At 30.6% G+C, this 16,778-nt stretch overlaps 1 protein-coding gene and 1 long non-coding RNA gene across 4 annotated transcripts in view; one reads left to right on the forward strand and one right to left on the reverse strand.

The window, feature by feature from the left end:
- The window catches only part of LOC105151748 (aquaporin AQPAe.a), a 34,872-nt gene extending 24,071 nt beyond the window's left edge, over positions 1-10,801 (reverse strand). Inside the window, exons 1-2 of one of the 3 annotated variants that reach the window (XM_011065631.2) lie at positions 10,407-10,801; positions 8,447-8,597 (exon numbers count right to left, since the gene is read on the reverse strand). In XM_011065631.2, the coding sequence (XP_011063933.1) occupies positions 8,447-8,582 (136 nt within the window). In that variant the 5' untranslated portion in view covers positions 8,583-8,597; positions 10,407-10,801. Of the gene's footprint in view, positions 1-1,465; positions 4,308-8,446; positions 8,598-10,406 lie in introns of those variants that run through there. The other 2 variants (XM_011065629.2, XM_011065630.2) reach the window with 2 other exon arrangements.
- Positions 1-15,220, forward strand: part of LOC147909146 (uncharacterized) — a 28,646-nt gene extending 13,426 nt beyond the window's left edge. The window contains exon 2 of the long non-coding RNA XR_015545799.1: positions 15,058-15,220. This is a non-coding gene — a long non-coding RNA (uncharacterized LOC147909146). The remainder of the gene's footprint in view (positions 1-15,057) is intronic.
- The last annotated feature ends 1,558 nt before the right edge of the window (positions 15,221-16,778 follow it).

A 16,778-nucleotide genomic window follows, 5' to 3' on the forward strand; every position in this document is an offset into this window, starting at 1 on the left:
GTATAAAAATTTACATGATGTTAAATGATCAATGCTTGTATATAATTTGTGACTGTGTATAATTTGATTTGATCAATTAACGTTGTCAAATTAAAAATATATACGTGCAGATACTTTATCGGACATAATGTGATCGAAATAGTTCATTTAAAAAGTGACGAACGGATATTTCTTATTGAACATTTCAATGAATTTATTTCCGATTAAATGTGTGATCGGATTTTAAATAATCGGAAATAGCCATTTGTTACTTTTTGAAAAGATAATCCGATTATTATGATCGGAAAAAGCCTGGATATTGTTCTCAGTGTAAAATATGTACATCTATATACGGGATGTCCCAATTCGTGACCAAATTTTAATAACATATTCCTGACTTAAAAAAGATAAAAATCCTAATGTCGAGGCTATAATAGTTTTTAAATTAATAGCGGTTAAAGTTAACTAATCACAGAGTTGACATTTTACGCGCTCAGGAACAATACATCATACAAGCGGATGTTCGTACGTCTATGTTCATCTCGTGTGAGATTGAAGTAATAACGTATACAATAATATCGAAATACTTTACGTTTAAACATAGAAAATAATTATATATCCAACGTACACAACATAAAATTATTACATTATTATTATTTTTAAGTCAGGAATATGTTATTAAAATTTCGGTCACAAATTGTGGGACACCCTGTATAAGAAGGATGGATGTGTATGAACATATTTTATGTATAATTACAGTTTATCTAATAAAAGCGTGATGGACCTAATGTATAGAAAAATTTAATTAGCAGAATTTTAAAATACATAAATAAATTAATACATTCTATTTTATTATAACCGGAATATAATAACATCAATAATGTGTTCAGTCACCGAAGAAACACAGTTTCGAAGCGACACGTGTGCGGCATTCATGCCGACCATATGTTTTGCTGTGACAAAAATTTAACGACAATTAAACTTTTTTTTTGCAAAATATCAAGGAGAAATGTCTTCTACGGTTGGCGCAAGATTTTGGAATACAGTTTTAAAAAACTACTACATATACCGATCACGGTCTTAGACAGATTATATAATGTTTATATACAATATGTTTATACATGTTTGTATATGTTTATATATATTTATATATGTTTATACATGAAAAATTTTTTACCAGGGAGAGAAAAATAGACACAGAGGACTAGCAGAGACAGAGGCAGTTGCACATAATATACTATAAAAATTAGCATAACAATCAAAGTGGCACTTCGTAGTAACTAATTTTCGTTTCTGCTAGATATAATTATAAATTAAAAATGTACATAAGTTTTTTTACTACTGTAAATTAGTGTAAATCACAATTGGTGTAAATCACTATTCTCTAGTCTAGGTTTTTAAAATTTATATATGAAATATTGCGATGTTTTATATAATATCTATTGTTGCATGCAATGTATATAATACATAACAATATTTTACTTACTTCTACGAGTAGTCTGCATGTCAAATTGAAATTGAATATTACGAAATTTAGTATTACGAAGTTATACACTTTTGCACGAAGACTCTTTCTTAACGATTTTTTCGCAGCTGCTACTCTCACGAAGGTCACATTTAAACTGAATTTTGGAGTCAGGTAGAAATGACGGACCCTTCTCTCATCTCTCGTTCGGCCATACAATAGCCGAACTATCAATGTAACCAACCCAAGTATTCAAAACTCCTAACTTGAAAGTTTATTTTTGAGATTTTGGCAACGTTTTCGGGATTCTGCGTATCATTGTGTTTTCTTTTATAAATTATCTCCGAAATTAATCTTTTTATACAGGATATTTTATTACCCAAAATTTAACATCATGTTAATTGAACTCATAGTTATTTTCTATTCAATGGTTAGTGACAATCGATCGTTAGAGATCCGTTTTTTTTATTAATAGATCTCGTGCTCTGGTTCCCAGTCTGGTTCTCAGAACTTGTCTTTTTGTCTGTCCTACGTAAATTACGTCACAATTATGTCAAGTTATTTTATACACTATCCGAAAAAAAGATTGCTGCGAAATATTCAGAAATTTAGCTAAATACAGATCTGATAATTTTAATAACATAATTTTTGTAAATTGTCAAAATAATTACATAGAGAATGTTTAAGCTGGTTGTTAAAATATCCAATTTTTTCTTATCATATACTTAAGTTTCCTACATATGGTAATTATTTTAATGATCCAACAAAAATTATTTTCAGATCAATATCTAAATTTTTAAATATTTCAATAAAATCGCTCTTTTTTCGTGTAGACAGCCCTATCGGTGAGAAAATAAAAGAATGTTATCTTGATAGCCGTTACGTCATCAGTGTACAGTTGCAAGAATACCTTGTAATAAACGAGATGCCGCGAGGGGAAGTGAATAGTATACACAAACACAGTAGTCTTTTCTGTACCCGGAATACACACGAGACTAACACGTGCATCGCATATACCGTGTGTTGCAAGTGTGACAGTGGGTCAAGTTCGCGGTGAATGGCCGGCGTCCGATGGTTCTCGAGTGTCACGCCAGACTTGTTACGCCAACGTTCTTTCAATTTGTTACGAGCGAAGCGTCAATTAACAGGGAAAAAAAAAATTAACGGTATTTTTATATGCGCACTTGTTATTGATCTGCCCGCAGATCCTTTGAATTTTTATTTTTTCGAGAATCTATCGTGTTAAAAAAAACACAGCATTGACACGAAATACCACAGAATAAGTAACCGCTTTCTATTAAAAGTGCTCTCTATTAAAATTTAAAATACACTACTGAAAAACGTTTGAATGAATAATATTTATGAATCATAGAGAAATATCTCTGAGGTTTCGACCATTAACAATTCTCGGGAAAAAAATGTCCAAATTAAAAACTTTTTGTCTATTTTCATTTATCGATTAATGCCAATCTTATTGTGAACATTTGTTTACATTATATAGTTAACTCGAGTTAATTTTAGTTACTTTAGCACTCATTAATTTTATTAATGATATTTTTTTGTAAGTATTACATCTAAATATTATTACAAGTCTTAATAATGTCTATTTCAAGAGAAAGTTTCTCCCAAAAACATTTACGAAAGCATGGATGAATAATAACATCTTGTTACTACAGTACAAAGGACATTGTCTCGCATTGATTGCATTCCCACTGCTATTTTATTATCTACTCGCTACATCGTCACACGATCGGAGTGGAAGTGGAGCAACCATCGTGAGAACGAATAGAAAGGAAGTATCGGTTAAATTACAGCGCAATTGTCACGATAAATCGTTGTAATGCGAGGAAGAGTCAAACTCTGGATTTCCTGAAATCCGAGAATATCACGATGTACTAAATTTTCTCAGAGCACCTCTTGTTCGATTCTACGGATTCCAGTCTGGCAATAATTATGTCTTTTCGGGAATCTGAAGTAGTTTCTGCGTCGAATAATAAGATTATTTGTGAATTCCCGAGATTCCAGCGAGTGCGAATTGAAATGTAAAGCGAAGTGATTATGATAATCGTGAAAGATAAAGAACGTATTACTTTCATCTCCAATTTATAGTCTTATCTACGATAAAATCGAGGAAAAATAGTTGCTACGTGTTTCCAGATATATCTCATAGTTCCTCTCGTTACTCCTGTCACGAAATTACATAAAGCAACTGCGATTCGGTCAAAAGTTATTTTGCATGCATTAGCATAATTCGATTTATCACTAGTCGCTGTACGGACGGAACTCCTTTAAATCTGGTGACACGGCGCGAAATATTTACTGCCAACGTTGATGTATTTGCACTGCAAATATCTTGTAGTAACGTAACTTACGTCAGAGAAAAGTCAGCGTAGAAAATACGTATCTACGGCACATTTTAGAACGCCCACTGAATCCATCATACTACATATTTTCATAAAAGTAACGAAATGAGACTTCCGCAAGGCGAGCGCAGCGCGGCTCACATTTTCAAATTGACAGTTTTATTACAGGAACTATAATATAGTGTACTGTAACCCAATAATGGATGATATAAGACTGTAATGACGAAGGTTTCTCTCTCAATTGCGAACAGTGAATCATTAACGATATTGCCGACGGCATAATGCAAGCGGCTCTTAACCGTTGAAAAGTTTCAAAATTTTCTTTCGTCAGATCGGATATATGTAATATTATTCTTCGTTCCGGAAATGGTTCTATCTTCATGAACACACACACTCGCGTCATCATCGTGCATAATCCGCCGCTCGAACTACTTTCTATGCCGGGTACAAGACAAAGAAATTGCTCCATTATTCTGTCTTTCCCGTTAAATTTGCCTGTGTCTTTTCTTTAAATTCTTATTTTATTAGGTGTTGGAATTAATTCGTAGCGTTTTACAAGTGATGGGAAGTACTTTCATTAATGTATTTTTTAATGCTCATGTGAAATAAATAACATTCTTTCATTAAAAAACGCTACGAATTAATTCCAACACCTAATAGAAATAATGCAAATTTTGCTGAAAGAAATTTAAAGTACATTTTACAGTTATACTCTGTAAGATTCCATAATATTTTGCTGTCTTACTTTTTATCTTAAATGGACATCTTAATTTAAAAAAAAAAAGTTAAATTTGAATTAAAAAGCCTTTAAAAGACAACGCGATCTTTTTATCTTAAACGGACATCTTAATTTAAAAGAAAAGAAGCCAGAATATTTATTATGTTTTGATCATTGTTGGTGTTTGTATTTACAGCCTGTGTGAATGCAGATATTTGCGAGTTCTTCGCATTTCGAGAATTATTTACATCAACGTGTCTGAAGTTCCTGTTTACTGTATCTGTTTGTAATGATGTCAGGGGAAAAAAAATATATAATAAAAATATATTAATATGGAAATATATTTAAAAATAAAACAACACTTTACAATCAATAGAATCGACTCGTAAAATATACCAAAATCTTTCTTTTTTGCTTCGTTAATGAATAACCATGTATCTGGAAATGAATTATGTATAACTAAAGGTGAAATAAGTTATGTTCTACGCAGCTGCGACAAACTATCAATAATATATAAAAATAAACATGATTTAATTTCCGCCTAAAATATAAAGATAGTTTTATATTTTATACATAAGTCTGTATATAATATACTATTGAGTACAAATGTTGTTTTGTTAAAAAAAGGTTTCTATTCAAATATAATTTGTAAGAATTTTTGTTGTGTATCTCCTCGCTTCTGACGTCACAATCTGAGACAATAGTGGTGAATGAATAAGAGTCTTAAACAGGTTGCTAACTATTTATCGCGGAATTCTACGGCAAGAGATAGGGATTTTGAGATAGTGCGTGACCCGCATCCAAATATTTGTTCCTTACAACACTCGCTATTAAATTTAAATTAATTCCTAAAGATCCACCGCACGTATTTTCGCGATTATAAATCAGGTTTACATCGCGATCGTGCGGGTGAAAGTACACATGGATAACTTAGCATTCCGCGTACGGTATCGTTTCCCTAGATTTTCTCAGGAAGATAGAATTCACAAAAAGCTATTCGGGAATAATCAATTCCACTCACCGGCATCTTCTTTTTTTCATTAGATCCGAGATTTTTATGAAGCTATTGTGAGGAGCACGATGTTCAGTGAAAATAATGCCAGTTAATTAACATCTCATAGATATAGATACACTATGAAACGTGTAATGAGCATGTCATTTTCCTCGCTCGCAGAATAGAGGAAAGGCTGAAAAGAAGCGTTATCCATATATAACGCACCTTGCTCCATATATAATTATCGTCTAATTTCGTTAGCCTACGTACGATGTCTCGTAAAAATGTCCGAGCAACCGCAATTTTCTGATGCGATTGCATTATGCACTTTCTTTTTCCTAGAGAAACGATTCTAACGATCGAAATACGCTCGTTAGAAGAAGAACGGCAGTCCGCTTTCTAGATCAAATGCGCCAAATACGTTGATCAGAAATTCTCGCTGTGCACACAATGGTCGAAAGTAATAAAAACTTGCATTTTGTATCAGAAAAAGTGAAGCGAGAAAGAAAACTTTGTTATTCATCGCTATTTTAATGAACGTGATAGTAAGAGAATTTATTATATAAATAGCGTGGATATTGTGAATAAGTTAAACTGTCCCTACTTTTACATCGATCAAACCGCTACTAAAACATTATTGCATCAAGAACACCGTGAAGTCGCGGGTTTGAAACATTCATTACTACTGGAAATGAGAAAAATTTTTTTTCTTCGATTCAAGAACGTCGCCCGCATAATAATGCACAGTGCAACTTCTTCTGTACGGGGATCTTCCAATAACATTACTTACACGCGAAAACCTAATTTTCCGGATCACCGAGACATCCAGGGTGTCTTCGATACGATGAAATGTGCAACGGGAACGCAGCGCGAAAGAGAGAAATTCCCTCGAAGTCAAATCCGATTTCCGACCCAATTTTCAGGCCGAAGGATGATGCTCCTAGAGCGCTTAACATGCGTATAATGCAAGCCTCCGCTTTCTTCTTTCTTTCACCGAGAAAGAGCTCGGCGCGGCGAGAAATATTTCGAGGAATAGGAGGTCGGTTGCTTCGCGAAGGCAGCCGATTCGCGAGTTTAAGGTCAATCTCGAAAGCAGGAACGAACGATCGTGCGCGAAGCCTTTCCATCTTATTATACGATCAATCCCTTCTCTGCAACGCGCATATCATTCCTTCGCGTTAGACTTTTTCGCGATATCTCGTCTGTGCGTTTCTATTCCCAGATTCAATAAGATTCCCAAAGTTGCAAGTCTTTCACGGAGAATCGCGAATTGTATGTCAATAAGAAAAATTGAAATTTAAAAAAATTTTATTCCTTTGGATATGTTCGAGGATGTGCAGGATTTGTCCGAATCGATATTTTGATGATACATAAAAGATTAATACAAAAATATAACTTTGCTTTTAACTCTCAATAATTCTTTTTTACCTCATAAAATATTTTTTTCTCTCCATCGTACGATCATGTAACTAATTTCTACAACTTCCGTTAATTAGAACTTTGACAGAATATCACATTTAACATAACAATGACATATAACATAATAATATTTAATAATTTTCTTAGGTCTTTTTACGCTCTTCTCTGATTTTTTCAAATTTCTTTTCTTAGAGAAATAATCACGAATATCTTGTATAAAATAGCAATATTAAAACACTATATACATTTCATATTTAATAATCGTACTTTGTCTATACTTTCTTCAGAAAAAAATAAACGATGATTTTTACAAAACCCAATATTTTTCCTATTCAAAATCAAGAACGAAAAAGAGATTCTAAGCTTTAAAATATCCAAAACAATATAATTCATTAACATAAAAAAACACTTATGTGATAACAGAATCGATACTCCTTTCCCTGAAAAATTTTGGGTAAACAGTTCGTATAGTACGCGTATCATTGATGAACGAAAATATCTTACAACTGAATGTTTGATGAAATTAGATTACTTTACACGCGATAAGTATGTAAAGAGCATGATAAATATTAAGACGGCAAACGAGCAATTAATCGTCGCGAAATCAGGTGATATCTAATTAAAAGTTCAGAATCTCTTTAGATTGATATATGTACTCCCGTGCGCGAATAGCTGCAAGGTAAGTTCCACCTTCTAATGGACGAGATACTCTATGAATTATAATGAAATTCGTTTCAACGTTTTACGAGAACGAAAATTTGTCACTGGCCGACTTAAAGCGTGTACGCGCCATTATTCATTTGATCGCGTTAGTATTCTTCAGCATGTTGCGCCGTTTTTTTAACATAGATTTCTGCGATAATATCTGGCTATTCAAAATAAAATTGAACTAGCTTCGATGGAATGTTATACAGAAAAAGATTTGTGATTTTTTTATGCGAAATCCGTAAAAGATTCGTCACTCAACTTTGACTTAAAGAGAAGAGAATGTAGAGATATGAATAACATAAAAATGTAAGACAACAAGATTTGTGACTCGGCTTTGGTTCAAAAATAGGAGAACGTAGAATATATATGAGAACGAATATGTAGGATAATGTAAAAATGTAATACAGCAAGATACGATTCTAATTTTTTTTTAGAAAAAAATTTAAAAATATCGCAATCAGCTAATGATTTATATAAATTTTATTATTCTTTATCGTTATTATTAATTGAAAGTAACATAATGAGCATCTTGAATATCATTTTTAGAAGAATATCTGACAAGTCGCTTTGCAAAAAATCTATAAAATTCATGAAATCAAGCTTCTAATTTTACAGATCATGCATGAAGTAAAATAAAAATCCCGAATTTTGTGTCACAAAAATTTTTCCAAAACAATCGACAATTAATTCTTATTGTATTCGTCAAATTATTCTAAGTTTCTTAGAAACAGGACTTTTATACTTTTAATTTCTTTGAGTGTCTACATATTCCGTTATGATCGCCGTTCATTCATACTCACAGGATTCCTTTAGCTTCTCCTTCGCCGACCGTATTGCACCGTTCGACCTGAACGTGATGCCGATACTTTTGGACTTTCCAGCAGAGTTTTCAATGACACCCTGTGGCGATATTATCGAGATACCATTTTGCTCCATGGTGCAATTAGATTACTAAAAATAGAATAGTAACGTTGTAATTTTAAAACCTAATGCAAAAATATTAACGCCACAATTTTATCTTATCTACAATATGACAATAACTTGTAAAAATATTCCTTGAATCCATGTACTCTATTATTTGAAGAAATATTTGAAAAAATTGCGACCAGATATGATAAAAATGACAGATATAAATAATTTTGTGAATATATGTATTTTTCTGGTTATCTTTTTATCAATAAACTACTATTACATGCGCGTTTTAGAATTAACTTCTGCCTGATCTGATAAATTCTTGTATAATTATAGCAAACTATAATATGTTAAATTCTAGAAAATTTAAAACCTAGTTGAATCCTAAGAACCTTTATTAATTTTGCTAATATTCGCGAAATCCATTCGTTACCTTCTGTTCTTGTTTCTCGTTATTTGATAAGTTATAAAATAAAAAGGTCGACTTTTCATTGACTTTGTAGCATTAGCATATCTGCTATTCTGCTACCTGTATCACCTTACAAGTGGAAGCAATCGATAATAGTGCAAATATTGTTATCTGAACTTGACGATTTGTCAGAATTAAATTGTGAGATTAAATAACCGTATGTCACCGTGCAAATATCAAAAACGCAAGATGGGAATAATTAATTAAACTTACTGAGTGATTTGTCAAGTCAGTCGAATTTCGATGCCATAAATGGTTAAATCGTTCGTCTCACGATTGCGAAACACAATCGTACTCATATTCGTATCCATGATTCAGCATGCATATAAATGATTAATCGTCGATCGATTTTCGCGACTTTACATGAAATATATTACTGTAAATATATTACTCTACTAACAATAAGTATTTTAACTCATGCAACTTATACGCGTGAATATCTAAACTTAAGAAATTATTATGAATATTAAGCAACAAAAGTGAAAAAAAAGATATCTATTAATTAATTATGTTTAATGCTTTTTTTCAATCTCATTTTGTTACTCAAATCTCACGCAATCTTTTGATGTTTCCAGTTATATAATTTCCGGTGTCATAAAAAAAATGCATTTCTGTGGTGCCTATAATTTACGTACTTTTTTTATTACAAATGTTAATGTATAAATTCTAAAGGAATATAGTATCTACTAAAAAAGGATTGTGATAGCTTTTAGCTAATTTAGCCCTTAATTAATTAAATTAAATTTGGTGCACTCAAAGATCTTTCGATAATGGATTGAGCTCAGAACTTTTGATAACCAATCAATTTACATATCATGATATCATATTAGTCGTACTTTAATTTTTCCTTTTTTGCGTGATCTACAGAGTGATTCATTTTAAACGGGAAAATATCTTGAAAATATTTAATCAAAAAACCAAATAAAAATATGATATAGAGAGAGATATACAATGGTAATGTCTCTTTTTATACCATACTTTTATTTAAAATTTTTGATAAAATTGCATTTTTTTTGAAATATTTATCTGTTAAGATTAAAACAAATCACCCTATATATTACATACGAGACATATTTTTACTCGTACATATTTTTACATATTTTTTTTACGTAAATGTATAGTAGACTCATCGTTATTTACAAAATTGAAATATCACAAGTCATTGGGACTAATGCCAACTCACGACGAAGGAAACAAAAGACGAATTAAATAACATTTCAAAGTACGTTTTTATTTAATTTTAATGCATTAACATCGATATGCTTATCATACAAAAGTCAAGAAAGTTTATAACGATCTTACGAAAAACAACAGAGAATGAAAGAACCAAAGAACCATAATAGAGATTATTGACTCTTTTAATTTTTCGTACTACTTACCCCAAAGAGTAAATCGTAGCTGCAACGTTGCACACAGATCTTGCACAAAGTCCGTTTTCGTTGTATTTCCGTGTATCAAAAATCCCCACTCGTTAAAAATTCATAAAAATTCGCGAGTATGATCGGCACAAAGGAAGATGAACCCGCGAATTATCGTTGCTTATCCCAAGAATTGTCTTTTGTCGCGTGGTTTCGAGAGGACTGAATCGTTTCGCGAGTTGCGCTCACCTCTATATGTAGAAACCCTCCTCTGTGCGCCAACGGCCGGTTGGCCGTCATTCTCCCGTTACACGATAGTTCCGTGTATACATGGTCACGCGAATCATGTGTTTCTGCCAAATTATTAAGACGTCACACTCGAGCGCGGCTTCGTTTCCGCATCACAAATATTTACGTCTTTATCGACATATCATAATATGCGTAAATGTATATATAGAATATATTGTACATTTCGCTGATTGACAACTTTGATACGTCGCGGTCTTCTATCTCACTGATTATCAAATAATAGCATTTATACAAATAATTTGTCTTAAATGGAAACAGAAAGAAAAGGTTCTTTGGCAAATTAAAATTGAAAAGCGCAATATTACACGGAAAAAAAATGTTTCTGACCACAGCTAATTCTGATTAGCTGAAATTGCATTAGATACTATAGTTATGAAATTTGCTAATACATACGAAGGATTTTCTGCTGTACAGCTAATATAAGGACGTGATAGCAAAGTATGTATGTCTGTTACAGTTAAATTTATTGAACAACATGAAATTATAGTTGTCATAGTTATCGGATATGTCCGTGTAAAAGAAAATTGTCTCTACTGCAGCTAAATATGGTTTGCTGAAACTGTACTTGCTATCAAATTGTCTGCTGTACGGAAAACGTTTGCTGTTAATAATCAATACAGTGACATAAAATGCAAAATGCTTGTCTGTTAAAATGATAATATTTAGGCCTTACAGCTAAATTAGACCTCGCAGACACGACGTTTCCATATAATACTATTTAGCTGCCATACCTAATTTTTAGTTGTTCATTTTTTTTCCGTGTAAATAAAAAAACATCCATTAATATTAGTTATAGATACAATTATTTTTTTAATAATTAGTTATGACTCAGAAATGATTTATGACATCAATTAAAAATTACATTATATACAGAAGAAATTATTAATTAAATTTTGATGAAAAGTATCTCTTACGTGCGTGTGTGCTTGAAAGCAATAATTTTCTATATTTTAATAGCGTTAGCCAAGAAATCATCTAGCCAAAACTTTTCACACACATTGAATATAGAGTAAATTTTAATTTGGGAGAATAATATGTTATTGATTTGATTAAATTGCTTCTGTCGACACTTCTCATCGAATAAATTTTAACTTAATTATTGCGTATATTGTTTTGATTAAATTACTCTGATTATCTTACGATCACATCATGATATGATCTTTATATCTTTATAAATATATGATTAGTATTCCTTGTCACATTTTTAATTCTTTACGGTCCGCCAACGGCACAACATTATCGCGAATTCTAACGTTTTAGTCAATCGACAGCTTTAATCCCGTCACGTAAGAATGTCTCATCAATAAAATAAATATACAACTTATTACATACGTTACAGATTTAAAGATAAAAGTTATTATAAATGAAAACGAAAAATAATTTAATAAGTGCTCTTATATCGACATGTATTTATGGTAAAAAAGTGTACAGCTCAATTTATATAGAGTGAGGTAGTAACTCTGTCCATTTAAAATATTGAAGTTGTAAGATACCATCAAGAGGGGTACAATATAGGTACTATTAATAGTTTTTCTATGGGGCGTTTCGAAAATTTCAAGGTCACCTCCACTTTATAAAATGGAATTGTATGATTTCTTTTACACAATAAAAAACTATTATTAGTATAGCATATTGTACTCCCCTCTTGATGCTATATATAATACTTCAATAAATATATTATTTCATCTCTAAAAATACCAGAAATAAGTATTCTAAGTGGACAGAGTTACTGCCCCACCCTGTATAATAGCCGTGCTTATTTTAGCCAAATAGCAATAGATTACGATCGATTTGAGCACTCATATGCTGTAAGTTTCTGTCTATTTTTATCACTTATTATTTTCAGAAAAAGGATAAAATGAAACGCTCCAGCTATACAACTAATAAATAAATAATAAATACGTGGACCGCAAAATGTTGACACATAATGTGTCATGATTATTTTTCTCCAAAAAACTGAAAGAGATCGCTTCATAAATACTATAGGTACATTATATTGTACAATATGAAATATTGCATAATTTTTAGTCGCATTCTAAACATTTTCTCTTTCAGATTTTTTCACATTTATATTTAACATTTATTCTAGAAATGACTTAAAAAATAAATTGTAGCTCATTTTGGAATTTTTACGCCCAAAATTGTAAAATTATCCTAAAATTTCTATTTTCTCTATTTTATCTATTAATACATTTTTATTACGTAATAAAATTGTGGCAATTAATGACATTCGAATTGTTGAAATAAATTGTCTCAAACGATAATAAAAATACGTATTTTTCTTATTAGCCTGCTCATTATAGCCTACTGTCGAATCGTTTTATCAATTATGAGAAAGATAAATGAAATCAGTATCAATTTTGTCATTGATTATAGAATAATCGATTAACTGATAAATTATAATACAATATATCAAGTTATCTTGCTATCAATACCGTTTATCGAGAACTAGCATTGAAAATTAGATAAAAATATTTATGATTTAATTCGACATTAATATAAACAATCAGAAAATTTATCAGATAATTAACTTATCGCGATTAGATTTAAGAAGTCATTCTTTAAATTATTATTATTATTATATATATATATATATATATATCTCCAAATTTAATTATCTTATTAGGTAATAATTAAATAAATATTTTAGATATAATAAAAACATTTTGGACGTTGTCTTCATTTGTTGTTTATTTTTTAATTTTTTGGTTATTATTTCTGAAATAATAACAGTAATTTTTAATATTTTAGTAAGTTAGACTATAATTATATTAATCATATAAACAAATATATGTCTGAATACATAAATATATGTACAAAGTTACCTGTTGTCAAGAAATACTTAAATAAATATTCGTCACAATTATTCCAATTTTAAAGTTATAATCGAAATATTGATTTCTGCGAAGAATATATGGGGGGATTGCCTACAAATCAATTGCCTACAATACCATTTGCCTACATCATTTTTGCCGACGGTCTGTTTGCGTACAAAAATTATTGCCTACAGCTTGATTGCCTACAAGCTCTTTGGCGCATAAATAAAAATTTTAGAAATGAAATTATATTTACCCACATGTATTATTTCCTACATGTATTATTAGTTTATTACCTATAAGTATTATTGCCTACAGTTCGATTGCCTACAAGCACTTTTGCACACAAATAAAATTTTCAGAGACGAAATCACATTTGCCTACATATATTATTATCTACAGATTGATTGCCTACATGTATTATTCTCTGCTTTAAAAACACAAATTCTGTTTTAAAACAAATTATCTGCTTTAAAAATACAAGTTATTTTCTTATTTAACTTAATCTTATTTTTATATTTGTACGCAAAAGTGTTTGTAAGCAATCAAGCTATAGACAATAATATATGTAGACAAATATGATTTTGTCTCTGAAAATTTTATTTGTGTGCAAAAGTGCATGTAGGCAATCGAGCTAGGCAATAATACTTGTAGATAATAATTATACATGTAGGAAAATGTAACCCCGCTTCTAAAATTTTTATTTGTGCGCAAAAGTGCACGTAGACAATTAAACAATAAATTTTGCGCGAACGAATTGTCGGCAAAAGTGATGTAGGGAAACGATACTGTAGAGCGTAGGCAAAAGGAATTATCTCGAATGTCCAAAGAATTATTAGCGTTTCGTTAGATATATGTAATGAATACAAATGATGAATACAAATATTAAAGTTATATACTAAAGCAGTACTATTAATTTCATCTTATCAGGAGTCATAATTATTTATGTAGGACAGATCATTTTTATAATTATTTTGCTATTTTTTGTAAATGTCTAATTATATGCCATTGTCTCTTATATATTATCGCAATTTGTCTTTAATCGATCAATTATGATTATTGCTTCCTTTATTGATATCGTAAAAAAAAATGAAAATTATATTGTACAAACTAAACATTTCAGTGACAGAGAAGTCTTTATGATAGAGAAGTCAGTGAGATTTCTCATGGCTATACGATAGTATTAAGTAATCGATCCAACGCTTACCAAGAGCTACGTTATTAACTAACCGCATTTTGCATAACATTGCCATGCCGGGTCGATGACTTCGACAATATCTATTTGAACATCGGAAGATCCTTCTTCTTTGCAAAATGAAAAAAAAAAATTACATGTTTTACAGTTATTTGCTATTAAATCTAATGTTTTTATTCAATTGTATTAATTACGAAATCAATTAATTTCGCAATCTCACATCGTTTTAAGTATTTACTATTCTATATTTATTATTATCCTATCTTGGAAATTAATATTTTCTTGATGTATTACATTATGTTTATTCATAATCAATCTATTATTTGATAATATCTTCACTGATGTTTTTCAGTGATATTAGTCGACCGAGCAAGTGAGAGATTTATTGGTTGTCGCAATAGTAATTACGCCAGAAAGACTAAGACAGATTGGGATCTCAACGTTATAGTCTATTTATCACATTAAATCCAGAAGTAAACTGGTTCACTGTCAGCTGCATTACAAAGAGAAAGAAATATCTTCCTACCGCAATAATCGAACTCTGAAACCATCAGGAATATGAAAAAAAGCATATAAAAACAAATATATAAGGAAAAATGTGCGAACTTAACTAGTTTATAGCGTATGAAAATGTCTGAAAATTTTTAATTAAAAATAATTTAAAAATAATCATAAGCGAGGAGATGACAGTAAGAATGTGATAATGAAACTAAATCATCTTTATCATTATTAATATTCAAAAGTGAATGACTGGGATTTAAAATAATAACTTCGAATTAGGCGAAAAAGAATAAAGGTGAGACAAGAAAATTAAAAGTAAATTTGACAAGTTTTCGACTGACAGTGATAGAATACAATCAGTAGATCTGAAAGTGACTGTGAGAACATACAGCAATCATATTCGTGATTATTACTTAGCTACTGTACTCTCTGCTCTCTCTGCTGAAGAGCAAAAATAACACTTTCAAAACTTTTCCCTTTCTATCATCTATAACAACCAAAGGAACGATGCGTGATATACGCGATATACTTTTGTTCGAACTATGTCTTGCTTTCGATAAATTTTTATACGATTGCGGCTGCTGTGCAATATACTCAGCACGCATCGATCAATCACCTCACGGTGATCGATAGACACGCTCGTCAGTCGGCCTTTCTTCTACTAAAGCAGGAAAGAAAAATTGCATGATCGATGGCAGCTGAAAATATAATCCTTCGAAATATTATCGCGTGCGTAGGATGGCAGCGCGAGAGGTAATAGGTATCTCGACAACATCTTGAGACTTGCGGTGGTAATAGAGAGAAGAATGTGGATAAATAATGCAATCGTGATACGTTCTTCTTGACTCCGGGAAAGGAACAGTAGGTCATCTAGTGCGACAGAAAACATGGAGTGACCCGATGTTTCTTTCTTAGTATTAGAGACAAATGGCTGCCCTGACCTCCTCCAATTATGTGACAACTAACTGCACGAAGGTACAAAAAGTCGATTTTTTAACACTATCGGTAATATCAGTATGAATTAATATAAATAATTTAAGATATAATAATTTATTATTATATACTAATATATATTAATTAATAATAATAATTTATAGCAATACTGTGATTAGAAAGTCATAAATTAGAAAGTTAAATGTGTTAGGTCGGATAAGTCGATATATATATTTATATGTGTGTTACTTTTTATAATTTTATAGTTTATAAATAATAATAATAAAATAATTTTTTAAAAAATATTATATAATTATAATAATGAAGTATTAATTTATGTTAATTAATAATTGCCTTTCACTTTCTGCGTAAATTTAATATTATTTTCTAATTTTAAAAATCAAACTTAAAGAAATGTTTAGTAAAAATTTCTGTTGAAAAGATCAGAGGATAAACAGTTGTGACAAGTATAAATTATTTGAATGAGTATAGATTTTTATTTGTACAACTCATTATATATAGTAGATATAGAATTAAGTAGCATCACTTAGCATTTGTAAAAAATCATACTAAAGAAGTTTAAATAGTTAATTAAATATAAACATGAGACTTTTAGTTAAAATTTTTGTTGTATAATTA

The sequence above is a fragment of the Acromyrmex echinatior genome, chromosome 7 (genome assembly GCF_024713525.1).
Source record: "Acromyrmex echinatior isolate Ae372 chromosome 7, ASM2471352v2, whole genome shotgun sequence".
NCBI classification, from domain to species: domain Eukaryota; kingdom Metazoa; phylum Arthropoda; class Insecta; order Hymenoptera; family Formicidae; genus Acromyrmex; species Acromyrmex echinatior.